Source organism: Pteropus medius, unplaced genomic scaffold (assembly GCF_902729225.1).
Source record: "Pteropus medius unplaced genomic scaffold, Ma_sr-lr_union100, whole genome shotgun sequence".
Taxonomy (NCBI): Eukaryota; Metazoa; Chordata; class Mammalia; order Chiroptera; family Pteropodidae; genus Pteropus; species Pteropus medius.
Window position 1 is genome coordinate 7,113,652 of NW_024342647.1, and position 14,203 is coordinate 7,127,854.

The 14,203-nt window shown below is 40.4% G+C and overlaps 2 protein-coding genes across 9 annotated transcripts in view; one reads left to right on the forward strand and one right to left on the reverse strand.

The window, feature by feature from the left end:
- Positions 1-59: 59 nt before the first annotated feature.
- Positions 60-7,195, forward strand: CDC26 (cell division cycle 26). Of its 7 annotated transcripts, none has more exons than XM_039866898.1 (4): positions 60-178; positions 1,800-1,910; positions 2,412-2,505; positions 6,757-7,195. In XM_039866898.1, the coding sequence occupies exons 3-4, from the start codon at positions 2,425-2,427 to the stop codon at positions 6,931-6,933; spliced, it is 258 nt and encodes an 85-aa protein (XP_039722832.1). In that variant the 5' UTR covers positions 60-178; positions 1,800-1,910; positions 2,412-2,424; the 3' UTR covers positions 6,934-7,195. The 7 variants fall into 7 exon arrangements, with proteins under 7 accessions (XP_039722832.1, XP_039722826.1, XP_039722828.1 ...); XM_039866892.1 differs by having other exon boundaries at positions 71-226; positions 2,384-2,505; XM_039866894.1 differs by having other exon boundaries at positions 71-226.
- Positions 7,196-11,673: 4,478 nt separating this feature from the next.
- Positions 11,674-14,203, reverse strand: part of SLC31A1 (solute carrier family 31 member 1) — a 30,065-nt gene continuing 27,535 nt past the window's right edge. For both annotated transcript variants that reach the window (XM_039866889.1, XM_039866890.1), the window contains one exon: positions 11,674-13,619. In XM_039866889.1, coding sequence (XP_039722823.1) covers positions 13,418-13,619 — 202 coding nt within the window. In that variant the 3' untranslated portion in view covers positions 11,674-13,417. The remainder of the gene's footprint in view (positions 13,620-14,203) is intronic.

Consider the following 14,203-nt stretch of genomic DNA (forward strand, 5'->3'; position numbering starts at 1 on the left):
GTGACGCAACGTCCAGGGAGGCGTGGAGCACGATGGGAATTGTAGTAGGAACGATTGTGGGCGCGTCGAGAGGTGTGACCCGTACAACCTCGGAGAAACGCACGCGAAGGTCGAGGTTCCGCGAAGAGACAGTCTCAGAGCAGTCTGGGAAGTGTAGTTTAGTTGGCTTACATTCATGGTGGGTATCGTGCTTCCGGGAACCGGGGCTGAGCAGGATTGAAAAGAGGTAGGAGGGTCGAGTCGCGCGGCTCTGGGCTAAACTCCTGAGCGAATCGAGGGCTTCTGGGGCCTGCAGGCTCTTCTGGCCTTACAAGCGGTTTACGTTGTCTTGGAGCCGGGGACCATGTTGCCATGGAAGCCGTTGCTCTGAACTCACGAGTGCTGCCCTGGAGCTGTGGTGGGATTGCTGTTCTCTGCTGTCGGGAGGTGCTCTCCTCGGGGCTTCTCTCTAAGCTTGGTGAATTTAAGGTGGATTTGGGCAGCAACAAGAAATTAAGCTTAAAGAGCCCTCTAGCACCAAAGTAAAGACCTGGAGGAGCCACGGCCTGATTTTATTGTTTTCAGCCCCTTCTTTGTATCAGATTCTAAATGAGATTATGGATGCGAGGCGTCAGGTACACGCAGACAACTCTGGCATGGCCTCGTTGTCCTCTGGGTGCTGGGGAATCGGAGATAAACAAGACAAGGTTTTTGCCCTCGTGGTGGGGGCTGGAGATGCTGAAAATATTGGTGTTTCCCGCTCCTCTCTGCAAGAACAGTTACAATAAAAATGGCTGTTATTTATTGAGCGTTTACTAAATGCCAAGTTATATTCCAGGAACTTACTCCGCATTACGTCATTCAGTGCAAACAAAAACAGTATAAATACGGAAACTAAGAACTAGTGAAAGATGATGCTAATTGTTCAAGGTAAGCAGTGGATGGTATTAGAACTTCTGCCCTCTAGTCTCCAGGGCAAGCACTTTTTACCCATTACCCTATACTGCTTCCTGGTGGCTAGCTTTTCAATTTGCACGAAAGTTAAGACAGTGCAAAGCAGTGTTTTTCTTTTAAGCATCTCTCTCCGCGAACGTACCATTTATCTACATTGGAATCAAAATAGTATCTTACTTAGTACAGAGCAATTTGAAATGTGATGTGGTTTTATGTTGGTTTGATAATATCACCTGTATCTATCCCAAGATTCATGGGAGAGAGAAGGAAACATTTCCTTTGTATATGTCGCAGTCCTATATACATCCTAGATACATGTAATAATAATGATAATAATAATGATAATAGATAAAGGAGCTTTCACGTATTCCCATTTATTATCACAGGGTTTCTGTGTTATAAAGAATGGGAATGCAAAAGCATAGCACAGTGCTCAAGTAAAGCTCATTTCACTTTATTTTGGATCTCTGGTTTATTCATCAAAACATTTACTGCCTGGTTATATTTACACTCTACTGGATGCTGTTGAGAATATAAAGATTATGACATCTACAGATTTTAAACTTGGGGAATTTTATTTTTTCCTCCAAAAAATGTTTTTTCTTAGCATGAGCATTACCTGGGTTTTCCGACTGGTGTGTTTTCTTGAGCCACTTTTCATCCTTCTCTCTGCGTGGAATAATACCCTTACTTCCCTTTCTCTGCCTGCCCTTCACAACTTAACTAAGACATCATCTCCTCCAGGAAGTCTTTCATGTCCCTGTCCACCCCATGCTCAGCCCAGAGTGGATTGGGCCTGTGTGATGCCACTACATTATCCTCATCGGAGTTCTTAGAACACTATATGAAATTTTCTGTCTCCACAGACTGTGGCTGTTATCTTTTAACTCTGCAGCTGGAGCACAAGAAGTGTTTGTTTAATGAAGGACCTATCCATTTAGGACCGTTTTAGACTGTGAGGATAATCCTGTGAATAGGTGAGTTAGAGAGAGTTTCACAAGATTTAGTAAACTGATTTTAGCACTCAAGAGTTATCACATATAGCTCATAATTCTCATGTAGAGTTGATCAAATTTAATGGCTTGTATATTTGCCCACTAACACTACTGAATTAAGATGTGATATTTTAACGTTATTCTCTTAGCTAGAATATGTCTTTGTGACTGTAGCATGAGAGTAAAGTGATTGTTGCTTAGAATTTTCTTTCATATGCAGCTTGCTATTTTAAGTTTTTGAAGAAAGAGTTTTTTGGAAATACAGAGTGGTGGATCTCCATCATGTAATAAAAATGTAATATTCAGACACCTAAAGACTTAGAAGTCTATGTGTGAATCCAGATGAGTCTTCTGCATTGCTATTCATTTTAGTGTGCATTTTTACAAAGTGATCTTATATTTGTAGCTGAGATTTATCTCCTTCAGTTTTTCCTCTTCTCTGCCATTTTTAACAGTTAATAGTTCACCGGGTTTGGTCCTTAGTGTCGACTTCAGTATGCTGCGACGAAAACCAACCCGCCTGGAGCTGAAGCTTGATGACATTGAGGAGTTTGAGAACATCCGAAAAGACCTGGAGGTAAGAGTACAACTTTCAAAGCCTTAGGAATATTTAAAACAACTCTGACTTTCGAACTTCAGACTCTTATACCAACAGCTTATTTGAAATCTCTATCTAGATACTTTATAGGCAGCTCCAATTTAATGCATTAGTTTCCTGTGGCTGCTGTAACAGATTACCACAAACTTGGTGGTTTAAGACAACAGAAATGTATTCTTTCACATATCTATAGGCCAGAAATCTGAAATCAGTATCATTGGACCAAAATCAGGGTGTTGATAGGACCATGCTCCTTTCAGAGGCTCTAGGGGAGAATCTATTCCTTGACTCTTCCAGCTTCTGGTGGCTGCTGGCATTGCTTGACTTGTGGCCACATCACTTATATCTCTGCCTCCATGATCACACTGCTTTCTCTTCCCATGTCTGTGAGATCTCCCTCTGCCCTTTCTTATAAGGATACATGTGATAGCATTTAGGGCCCAATCAGATAATCCAAGATAATGCCCCCATCTCAAGATCCTTAATTTAATCACATCTACAAAGGATCCTTTTCCCATATAAGACTACGTTTACAGATTCCTGGGATAGCTTTGGGGGACATTATTCAGCCTACTACACTTAACATTTTAAAACAAAAAACTCTTGATTTCTTCCTCAAGCCAGTTTCACCTCAGTGTTCCCCATGTCATTATCTATGCAGTTGCCCAAGCCAGAAACCTAGGAGTCACCACCGAGTTCTTCCTTTCTTCCACCCTTTGTATACTAACCCTTTGATTCTACCTTTAGAACCATCCATACCTTTTTATCTACATAGTTATAACCCTAGTCCAAATAACCATCACATTTCTCTGTACAATTTCGGTAGCTTCCTCAGTGGTCTTTCTTCTTCCATTTTTGTTTCTTTAATCCATTCTCCATCAGATACCTAGAATGATCTTTAACAATTTTAAGATCATGTCATTCCTCTGCTTAAAATTCTTTAATGGTTTGTCGCACTGAGAATAAAATCTCAATTCCTTGTCATGGCCTACAAGGTTGTGTATGTCCTGGCTCCTTTCAGTTTTCACTTCTTGTCACGCGCTGCCTTGCCCTCTGTACCCCCCAGACACACTGGCTTTCTTACATTTCCTTGAACATGCAAAACTATCACTCATGGCCTTTGCACGTATTATTTTCCTTTGCCTGGAGTGCTTTCTCTTTCTTTATGTCTCAGTTTAAATGTCACTTCCTCAGTCTGAGAGGCCTTTTCTGACCCTGCCCATGTTGGGTGTGTCATTCTTATCCATGCTGTCTCCATCCCATTAGGGTCTCTCAAAGCACTTTATTCTTTGATTCTGTAGCATTTATTGTAATTTACAATGATTTGCTTGTTTATTGTAAAACCATTTACATTAGGAACCTTGATTATAGAAATCATGTCTGTCTTCACTGTTGCATCTGGTACGTAGTTGGAGCTTAGTATGTATTTTTAGGTGTAGCCTTACCCCACATTAATAAAATTCTTCAGTGGCCTTCAGAGTAAAGTTCAAATTCCTTAGGGTGGCATACAAGGCCTTTTGTGACCTGGTCCTTGCTCATCCACTTTATCTTCCACTGCTGAGTTATCTTAACTTTAATCTTTAGTGCCTGTGCACACTCTGTCCCCTTTACCTGAAATGCCTTTGCCTTTCTTTGCCAGGCTAACTCCTACTCATCTTTTGACTTAGCTCCTTCCAGAAGTCTTCTTTGACTACCTGCCCTTGGCTGGGTTAGGTTCAGCCTCTTCCCCCTGTGCTGACCTCTCTCATAGGTACTAATACTCTCTGTTGTAATTTTCTGTTTTTCTGCTCCCCATCCTCCATATGCTCCTTAAAGGCAGGAATTAGTATATTCTTCTTTGCATCCATTCCCTGCAATACCAGGCCCAACAAGCGCTCAGTACAAGTCTATTTTCATTTGTCATCTTAGTAGATATTTTTTACTGTATGATAGAGGACATTACATCTTGTACACATCATGAACATGATGGCTTTACAGTGTATTGTATATGCTTCTTATTAAGAAAGATAACTTGGATTTCTTTTCCTTCTTCCTCACTCCAGGAGACTTTAGTGTTCTCTAAGCTTTATAATATTTTTGCTTTTTAAAAGCTCATATTAATAGTCTCATTAAGGATGAATGTTAATATGGTTAAAGTTCAGTTGTAATGAGTGTCAAAAGTGCTAACATACGGAAGGAACTCTTACTCTGCAGACAGCTCACTATTGCATTAGTCTCTCTACTGAAGGCAGTTATCCAGTGGGTTTGACTTGTTTTAGAGCAGCTTAGGAGAGAAGGGTAATTTTCCCCTGCTGAACTAAACCGAAACCAGTAGAAAACTGGTATTCCATTTGTTATTGAAATTAGTTTGATTACATTTTGCTGACTGGATTCTGAAATAGTCAGCAGTTTCTCACAGTGAGAAGCCTTGTATTTTTTTTTATATATATATATATATTTTTTTTATTAACAAAATTAACAATCCAGTGTTTCAATTTTTAATCTTTTTTTAATTAACAAAATTGATTAACATAATCCAGTATTTTTCAGGGAAGCCTTGAATAATTTCATTCCATTTGGATATTCTCAGAGTTTCTCATGATAACATCCTTTGCCTTTTAGAACTTGTGGTCACAAAGTTATTTGGGGAGAACTTTTTAATTTTACTTATTGGTGGTATAGACTGACTAGAGAGTAGTAAGTCAGGAAAGTCATTTTATATATATAGTAATACAGTATTACTATTTAAATAGTAATATAAAGTCCATATTTATATATATATATATATGTAGTAATACCTTATTTGATTCACTATGATACTTTGACATTGGCATTTAAGTGCTCACAGTTTAGCAGTAAATGGTGCAGCGTGGCAGAAGTTCTAGTGATTAGAGTAGTCAAGCTGTTCTTCTAGTAAGGAACTCTAGATTAAACATATTCACTCTCAAAGTTATCATCTGATATCTTTACAGTTAGACACTGGTAGTTATGGGATCTCTTTTTTGAAAATGATCAAACCAAGACAGACTTTGTGAATTCCGTAGCCACTTGTGATTTAAAAGCCAAACCTTTTATCTGAAAATAAAATGAAACCCCAGACTTCTTAATAAGATAGCACAAAACCTTCTATTCCTGTGTTACATTTAACCTCATGGTATCCGTGAAGCTGTTAATTTCTGGTGGTTATTGTTTTATCAGTCACTTTATTTTTCCATCTGTTCGCTTCAATAATATATTCACTGAACCATCCTTTTCTCCTCCTTTTCTGCCAACTCTTGTTTATCTAATTGCTGCTTTCTGCTCTGAACTTCCACTCCTCACCCAATTCCTCACTTCTTCTTGGTGTCTCTTCCGCAGTGTAGGCTTTCCTCTGTCATAGCTCTGATCACCCTATGTTGTAATTGTCTTTGTACCTGTTTCTCTGGTAGACTGTGACACCCTGAAGGGTAGGGGTATATCTTTTATAATTATTCAGTGTTTCCTCCTTATCTGAGTGGGATATGTTCCAAGATGCCTATTGGATGCTAAAAACCAGGGATAGTATATATATAAACCCTATATATACAGTGTTTTCTCCTATACATATATACCTATGATAGTTTAACTTACAGAAAGAGATTTATAAGAGTAATAACATAGAGCAGTTATAACAATGTATTGTAATAAAAGTTATATGAATATGGTCTCTTAAAATAATCTTACTGTACTGTATACTCGCCCTTGTGATGATGTAAGATGATACAGTGCCTACGTGATAAGATGAAGTGAGGTGAATGACATAGGCATTGTGACAGTGTCAGGCTTTATAAAGGTGACTGAACACAATCACTGCGATACTGCAACAGTTACTCTGATAACTGAGATGGCTACTAAGTGACTAATAACGCGGGGAGTGTCTACCGCATAGAGACACTGGACAAAGAGATGAGTTATGTTCTAAGTGGTATGGAACAAGATTTCATCACACTACTCAGAACGGCGTGCAATTTAAAACTTATGAATTATTTATTCCTGGAATTTTTCATTTAATATTTTTGGATGTCTGTTGACCGCGGGTAACTGAAACCTCAGAAAGCAAAACCACTGATGTATCCCCCTGTATCCCTAACCACCCAAACCTAGGATTTCAGTTTGTTGTTTTATAGAAGCTAACCCTGTCCTTTACTCTATGCCAAGTACATGGTAGGTGCCAAATAAATATTTGCTAATGGAAAGAATGTTGCCTTAATCCTAAAACTTTCCTACTTTCAGACCCGTAAGAAACAAAAGGAAGATGTGGATGTTGTAGGAGGCAGTGATGGTGAAGGTGCCATTGGGCTCAGCAGTGACCCCAAGAGCCGAGAACAGATGATTAATGATCGAATTGGTTATAAACCCCAAGCCAAGCCCAACAATCGTTCATCTCAATTTGGAAGTTTTGAATTTTAGAGGTGGATTATCTTGTGTGCCAGAGCCCTGGAATGGAGTAAAATGATGGCAGAAGTACAAACAAGATGTAGGGAATTGAGTGCTATCAGCAAGCAGGATATTTTACCTCCCGCAGAGAGAAATACTTCTGCATGAGATTACTGATGCTTAACTTTCACTCTAAGCTGAAATCCAAACTCTGGTTTGTCTCTGGAAAATTTGACTCTAAAAAACTTGTCTGATTTTTGTTTTTAAAAATAAATATATTTTTGGAAAAGTGTGAGACATCCTTGATGAAATATAATATCACTGTTAACCTCAGACTTTAAAAGGTAATTGCTACATGAGGTAACATCATTCTTCTCGTCTTTATTAAAAGATCCTAAGCATAGTACACTTCCAGTTGGTCCTTGTCACAAACTTTCATTTAACTCATTTATTTGGCAAATTTTTATTGAGTGCCTACTATGTGCCAGGTACCATTCTGGGCACTTAGTAACATCAATGAACAAAACAAAGATCCCAGCTCTTAGGAAGAATACCCAAATTTTAGTGGTTTTGTGTAAACTTGATCAAGTTGTGTGTTTCCAGAATCTGTTTTCGGGATGGCTTTGTGACTAGTTTGGGTATAATTTGGGGAGGACAGGCAGTAGAGGGAAACATAATAGGAATGCTCCTAAACAGTCTTATCATCATTCCAATTTACCTTCCTTTCCCAACTTGCCTAAAAATTTTTCCCACTAGGAGCCAATCTGAAGCAGCTCAGAGGGTAGTTTAGAATCATGTCCTATTGTTTACACTATTTAATTCAACTACAGGGAAACACCAACTGGTAGAACCTTGGAATCATCTGTTCTAAAGAGAAATCTTGGCAGGATTTTACCCAGCCTTTTTAGGGTAGTTTAAGAACGTGGGAAAGATCTATAGCCATGCCACCCTGAACAAGCCCGATCCCATCTGATCTCGGAAGTTAAACAGGGGTGGGCCTGGTTAGTACTTGGATGGGAGACCACCAGGTGCTATGAAGTTAAAAAAAAAAAAAATGTGGGAAAGGCAGGGATAGAAGGGGATAGTTTCTCTTCTCCCTTCAGCCATTCTTTAAAAACCTTATTCCAGTTTTACCTAGGGCCTTCAATTCTGTTATCTTACAGTCTCAAAAATACAGCATGTCAGCCTCCATGATAGGGAAGGTTATATTATCCTGAAGCCTGCAAAGGCAATGACAAAAGGCAGAAACAAGACTTTGCCTCAGCCTCTGTCACTGTGACTTCCCAGCATTAATAGGCACAGAAGCATAAAAATGTGCCTTCTGAATTTCTTCCCTTTCCCTCTTATACTCAGAAAGCTCTGTGTGTAAGACACTGTACTAAGTGCTTTATGCAGATTATCTCATTTAAACTTCAGTTCCTATGAGGAGAGCACTTTATTCTAATTTTACAAAAGGTAAAATGATGCTCAGCCATTGGGTAGAGCTGAGATTTGAACCCAGGGAGATTGATTTCTGAACCCATGCTTCTAAACTCACTACACTGCTTTCACTGCTTGACACTGTCTTTCACTGCTAGGTCTAAAAACATGCAGATGTCAGGGGCAGAGTGGGAGGTTGCTATGTCAGTTCTCAAAATTTCCATGCTATCCCATAAAGACAATTACCAGAAGATAAGAGCTTATTGCAGCTGTAAATCATTTTAGAGAACTGAAATCACATGAATCAATTGTGTATTTCTTAGGGCCAAGTGTTCATTTCTGGATTGCTCAAACTTAGGAAGATGGTCAAGTACTTGTGAAGAGATACCAGCCTTATCCAGAGGAGTGTACTTTTCATTTTCCTGAAAGCTGGAGTAACTAACAATTAATATAAATATACTTACTAGGATCAAATACATGGAACAGAAAATTTTATGAGCAGAACTCTACACACGGGAGTGGTTAGGAAAGCCTTCATGAGGTCTGTTTTGGTTAAACTCTCCTTTCCCTTCTCTCCAGCTGGTCCCCTAGCCTTCACATGAAGCCCCAGGGGATGGAATGCTCAGTCCCTGCTCTGTTCCTGATCCTGTGGTGTGTGCACACACACGCAGACACGCAGACACACATGCATGTGTGTGCAGTGGAATATTACTCAGCAATAAAAAATAAAATCTTGCCCTTTGCAACAATATGGATGGACCTAGAGGGTACTGTGCTAAGTGAAATACGTCAGACAAGTACCATATGGTCTCATTTATATGTGGAATCTTAAAAAAAAAAAAGAATAAAACAAAGAAATAGACCCATAGATACAAAGAACAAGCTGATGGTTGCCAAAGGGGAGGGGGGAGGGGGATGGGACTTTAAAAAATTAAACCCCGAACAAATCTCTGGTTCTTCCTCCCATCCACTCAGAAAAGGTATGGGAGGAAAGAAGGCAGGAAGGTTAACTGAGAACTAGATCCTCAATGATGGAAACTTAGAGCTATACTTAAAATCACATTGGGATCTTGGGAAATAAGCCTCCCCACAACTTCCCACAAAATTGGGAAATAAGCCTTCCCACAACTTCCTTTTATACCCCAAGTCAATTGCGCCTATCCCTTAACAGAAAATGCTCATGGTGCAACCAGGCTGACCTACCATCAGCCATCAGCCCCAGAAGCCTAGAGATAGCTGGTCTCAGTCCTTGGCTACCTCAAAAGTCTCCCATTCTGAAATTGTCCCTGGGGCTCCCTAAACCCCTTAGTAGCAATGAAGCTTAGAGGAAGATTCTTCCTTTCCAAATTAAGCACGGACACTTAACAAATTGAGTTCTTATGCAGTTTTCCTTGGATCAGGACTCACACATCCTGAGCACGGGATCAGAACAGAACAGGAACTGAGCACTCCATCCCCTTGGGCCTCGTGTGAAGCCTGGTGAGCAGCCGGTGAGGAGGTGAGTTTAATCAAAGCAGCAGACCTCATGAAGCCTTTCCCAACCACTCCCATGGGTAGATTTCTGCTTTTCTTCTGCTCACAAGGAGTAAATTTCCTATTCCACTTATTTTATCAGATAGCAAGTGGTTAAGATCATGGACTCTGGGAACCAGGTTGGCCATGGATTTATCATTGTTGGTTGAAGCTGAGTGGTAATGGCCAAGACTCTATGTGGACAATGAAGAGACCACTTATTCTGATATCACTCTGGGTAGAAAGACATGAGTAGAATCACAAAATCAAAATATTTATTTTGTTCTTTTGTACATGATACTGTTAAAACATTCCTACTACAGCAATACTGCTCTCCAGGAGCTTACAATCTAAAACAGTCAATATTAATTATAGACCCAGTGATTAAGGCATTATGTCAAATGTAGACCTTGTATCTTTAGATGTATTTTTTTTAAGAAGCAGTTGGAGAGGAGAGGATCAAAATTAAATGACATGAAGATGTAACCCCTGCCTTCTTCCAGCTCCTTATAGGGAACTTTTTGTAGCCAGAACTCAAGACCAGTGCCCCACAGCCTGGAAGGGAATTCCAGACTACCCTACCATGGAAGTAGTGAAGAAATGTGAACTTCTAATTTCCTGGTGGACAGAGAAGATTCCCTGTTTGTGGGTAATGGGGGCGCTGAGTGTTCCTCCAGCATAGACTGGAGAGAGCGCCTAAGACTTTATAACTGCAGATGGTACTAGGTAACCTCTACCTAACTTTATAGGAAGTCCGGTAGGACAACTGCTCCTTGAAATGTGCTTAAGGTCTCTACCAAGTGTTACAACTTCTGGTTGGTATCTATATCCACTGCATAGTAATGTCCACTGCATCGTGAGGGCTAGGGAGATTTAATAAACTGGACATATGGGATAAAAGACGTTATCTTTTAGATATGAAAGACAGAAAGAGAAAAAAGAACAGGATAAGGGGCCAAAGAAATGGGGATACAGGCTTCTAATACTTTGAACAGGGAAGGAGAAGAGATTTGGATCCAGAATGAACGAAGAAGTCAGGCACTAAATTCTGCCTGAACAGGGGTACAGAAATGAAAGTCAACGAGATCATTATATCATCACAAATCTAAGAGCACAAGAGAAAAAAATTAAACTTTAATTTTCCTCTTTCACTAGCTTCTTCCTTTGGCAACCTAGTCTAAGAATTGCTAAAATTCAGGTTTTTCAGGAGACTATCCTGAAAACCTATCCAAAACCAATATTTCTCTTTGGGAGTTTCAAATTCATAGCACTTTGTCTTAACTGGCCTTGATTTTTTTACATTGGTGATAAGGTATTGTTCCTTAAAAAATTATTTTATATAGCAGCTCATGCCAAGATTTCTAGAGAGCACCAGGGTTACTACTAAACATTATTTTATTTCTCATGGTTTTCTTATTCCTTGGCTTCTGAGACAATAACAAGCTATTTATACCTTAATGTTGGACTCTGTCAGCATCTGTTATTTACTCTGCTCATACTAAGTATCGGCACTATAAGGAGTGGAATGAGAGCAAAGCACAAAACTCTAAATGTTGGTTCTTAGATTTTACCCTCAATCCGGTAGGCTCATAACCCTCTCTTGGTTCAAAGCCATGAAAGTACACATTCCTCGTTCTGCAATATTTAACTGCACCCACAGAGAAAGTACAAATTTCAAAACCACAACAGAGGCCAACAGGATAGCTGTATTTTGTCTCTTCTGCCCTGAGGCACAATTGGAGTCTAGCACCAAGGAGGGCAGGATTTAACAGACCAGCACAGAAGAGTCACTTTACAGAGGTAGTTTGGACTGGGAACAAAACTGCAGTGTAGACTAACAACTGGACAGATAAAAACACAATGTGATTCTTTATTGAGAAAAGGTTTTGGCCACTTATGAGCTCATTAAGCCCCCAAAAGTAAGAAGAGCAGCAGTCTTGACCCTCCTTGGCACCAGGGACCGGTGCTCCTATGAGAATCTAATGTCTGATGATCTGAGGTGGAGCTGAGGTGGTAACGCCAGCACTGGGGAGCGACTGTAAATACAGATGAAGCTTTGCTCGCTCACCTGCTACTCATCTCCTGCTGTGTGGCCTGGTTCCTAACAGGCCATGGACTGGTACTGGTCCACGGCCAGAAGACTGGGGACCCCTGATGTAAAGGATGACGATCTGCCTGGTGTGAGCATAGATATCAGGGGCTGAGGAAAATCTGGCTATCAGCAGCTGACACCCTAAGCCTCTCTACCAAAGACAGGGCTAGACTTTTGCCCTTCTGGCCTATGGCTGGTTGATTTATACTCCGGATCAAAGGTCTTTTCAACATTCAAGCTAATTCCAAGAATTACAGATCTTTAAAAATAAGGACCAGTGATTTCACACATGCTGATAAGTTACTTTGGTTACAGCCCTTTGTGCATGTGTGCTTGGGCACACACACACAGTTGGAGCTGAATAAATTTCTGTGGAATGATTAAGTATTGATCAGCAGTATTTAGTACACGAGTTAAACCCAGACATACCACCTACCAATCAGCAATTCAAATTCCCATGCTCACTCCACCAGGAGATACTCCCTTAGTTTAAAGCAGAGATTCTCTAAGTGTAGTACCCTGACAGTCACCTGGGAACTTGTTAGAAATGCCAATTTTTGGCTCTGGGTTGAGGCCCAGCAACTAGTGTTTTTAACAAGCCCTCAAGGTGATTCTGATGCATGCTGAAGTTTGAAAACCACTGGTTTAGTGGCAGACATGTGAAAACAATAATGGGAGGTAATGTTCAAGCTCTTTTGCGTCATTCAGCTGTGACAAACCAAGGTACCAAGTCAAAGTAAAATGTTAACGGTTTTATTTTAAAATATCGATTTCTATTTTCTCAAATTGATTGTCATCATTTTTGATTGACAAATTCATTCTAATCAAAATGTTAAGTGGGAACACAATTGATGAGTCAGCCACCCAAGAATGCGCACTTCTGCAAGCTCCAGGCCTGTATTTAGTCTCAGACCACCCCTCTGCCCACTGTAAAGATTTCAGTACAACACACCACACCTAGGGAAAGGCACAATGTATTTCCCACTCATTGAGTCCAAAGACTGGAACTTATTTTTTAATGTTAAGTTTGGGTTCTGTGTTTAGTTGGGCAAGAATTTCCCTCAGCTGTCATATATCTTGGCTGAAGTTAATCCTTTTCCATCCCTGACCCAGGAAAAACCCATCAAATTCACAGATTGTCTGTTAAAAAAAAACCAGAAGACTAAAAAAGGAAGCAAGTGATCAAGTCACTGACTAGAAAGCCACCTGGATTAGACCAGAATGTATGACTTGGATCTAAGATAATGGTGGAAGAGGGAACATCTCATGGGTGGCTTCACTTTAAGAGATATGGGAATCTCAGCTCAGGAAAAAGAAGAGTCAGGAGGTTTCCACTTTAGCTCCAAGACTGTAAGCTAAACCTCTGCTGAGCACGTGTCTGTGTGTGTGTAAGGAGATAAGGAACAAGAAGGGAGGATATGACGAGAAATCATGTCTTCCAGTTTTGAACTGCTTCCCACCACAATCAATAAGGCAACACCGTGGAGTTTGACATTAATGGCAATGCTCTGTGATGTCCACAACGACTGCCTTTTTCCAGCTGAAGAGAAAGTATCCCATGCCAGCCCCTGCTGCTACAGCAATGCAGAGGTACCCATTGTAGGTCATGAAGATGAGCATGAGGAAGTAGCTGATGACCACCTGGATGATATGCAGCACTGTCTGCAGGAGGTGAGGAAAGCTCAGCATCTGCTGCCTGGGGAGTAAATAGGGAAACAATAATCAAAGACCCCAGGAAAGTTCTGCAGCTCTAGAGAAAAGGGGAACAGTTGTCACGAGCTCAGCTTGAACTAGACTCCCTCATAGTCACCCTGACAACTCGTGGGTACTTGTGTGTATGTATGTTGTTTATTGGTCCCTGGAAATGAAACATGATAGCGCTGTCAGGTTTATAAGCAATGGCTAGTTACGGTTATGTCAGCGGGAGGAACCCTCTTGGGCATTGGGGAAAGGAAGGACTAATCCTCTGACTTACTTCCACCTTGGATCCTGAAAGGGAAGCCTAAACCCTCTTATACCTATTTGCCTGAACATTTTCAGGCCTTCTACCTTTGCAAAGTTCACATTCTAAAAAAATGGAAATAGAATTGAGCTTTGGGGGTATAGTAGAAAGTACTTAATTAGGAATCAGAAACCTGGCTATTTATTCCCTCTGTCACTTACTCGTTCTGTCACCTTAGGTAAGCCACACCAGTTTGGGGCCTCAATAAGTTCATCGGTACAATGGGAATAAATAACATTGTTACTTGAGAGCAGGATATTGGTCTATAGGATTGCTTG

What these genes read in the sequence shown, in the direction of transcription:
- CDC26 (XM_039866898.1), top strand. Translation starts at nt 2,425, where the DNA reads ATGCTGCGACGAAAACCAACCCGCCTGGAGCTGAAGCTTGATGACATT. An exon ending in ACATCCGAAAAGACCTGGAG is followed by an intron (nt 2,506 to 6,756) that starts GTAAGAGTACAA and finishes TCCTACTTTCAG; the next exon opens with ACCCGTAAGAAACAAAAGGA.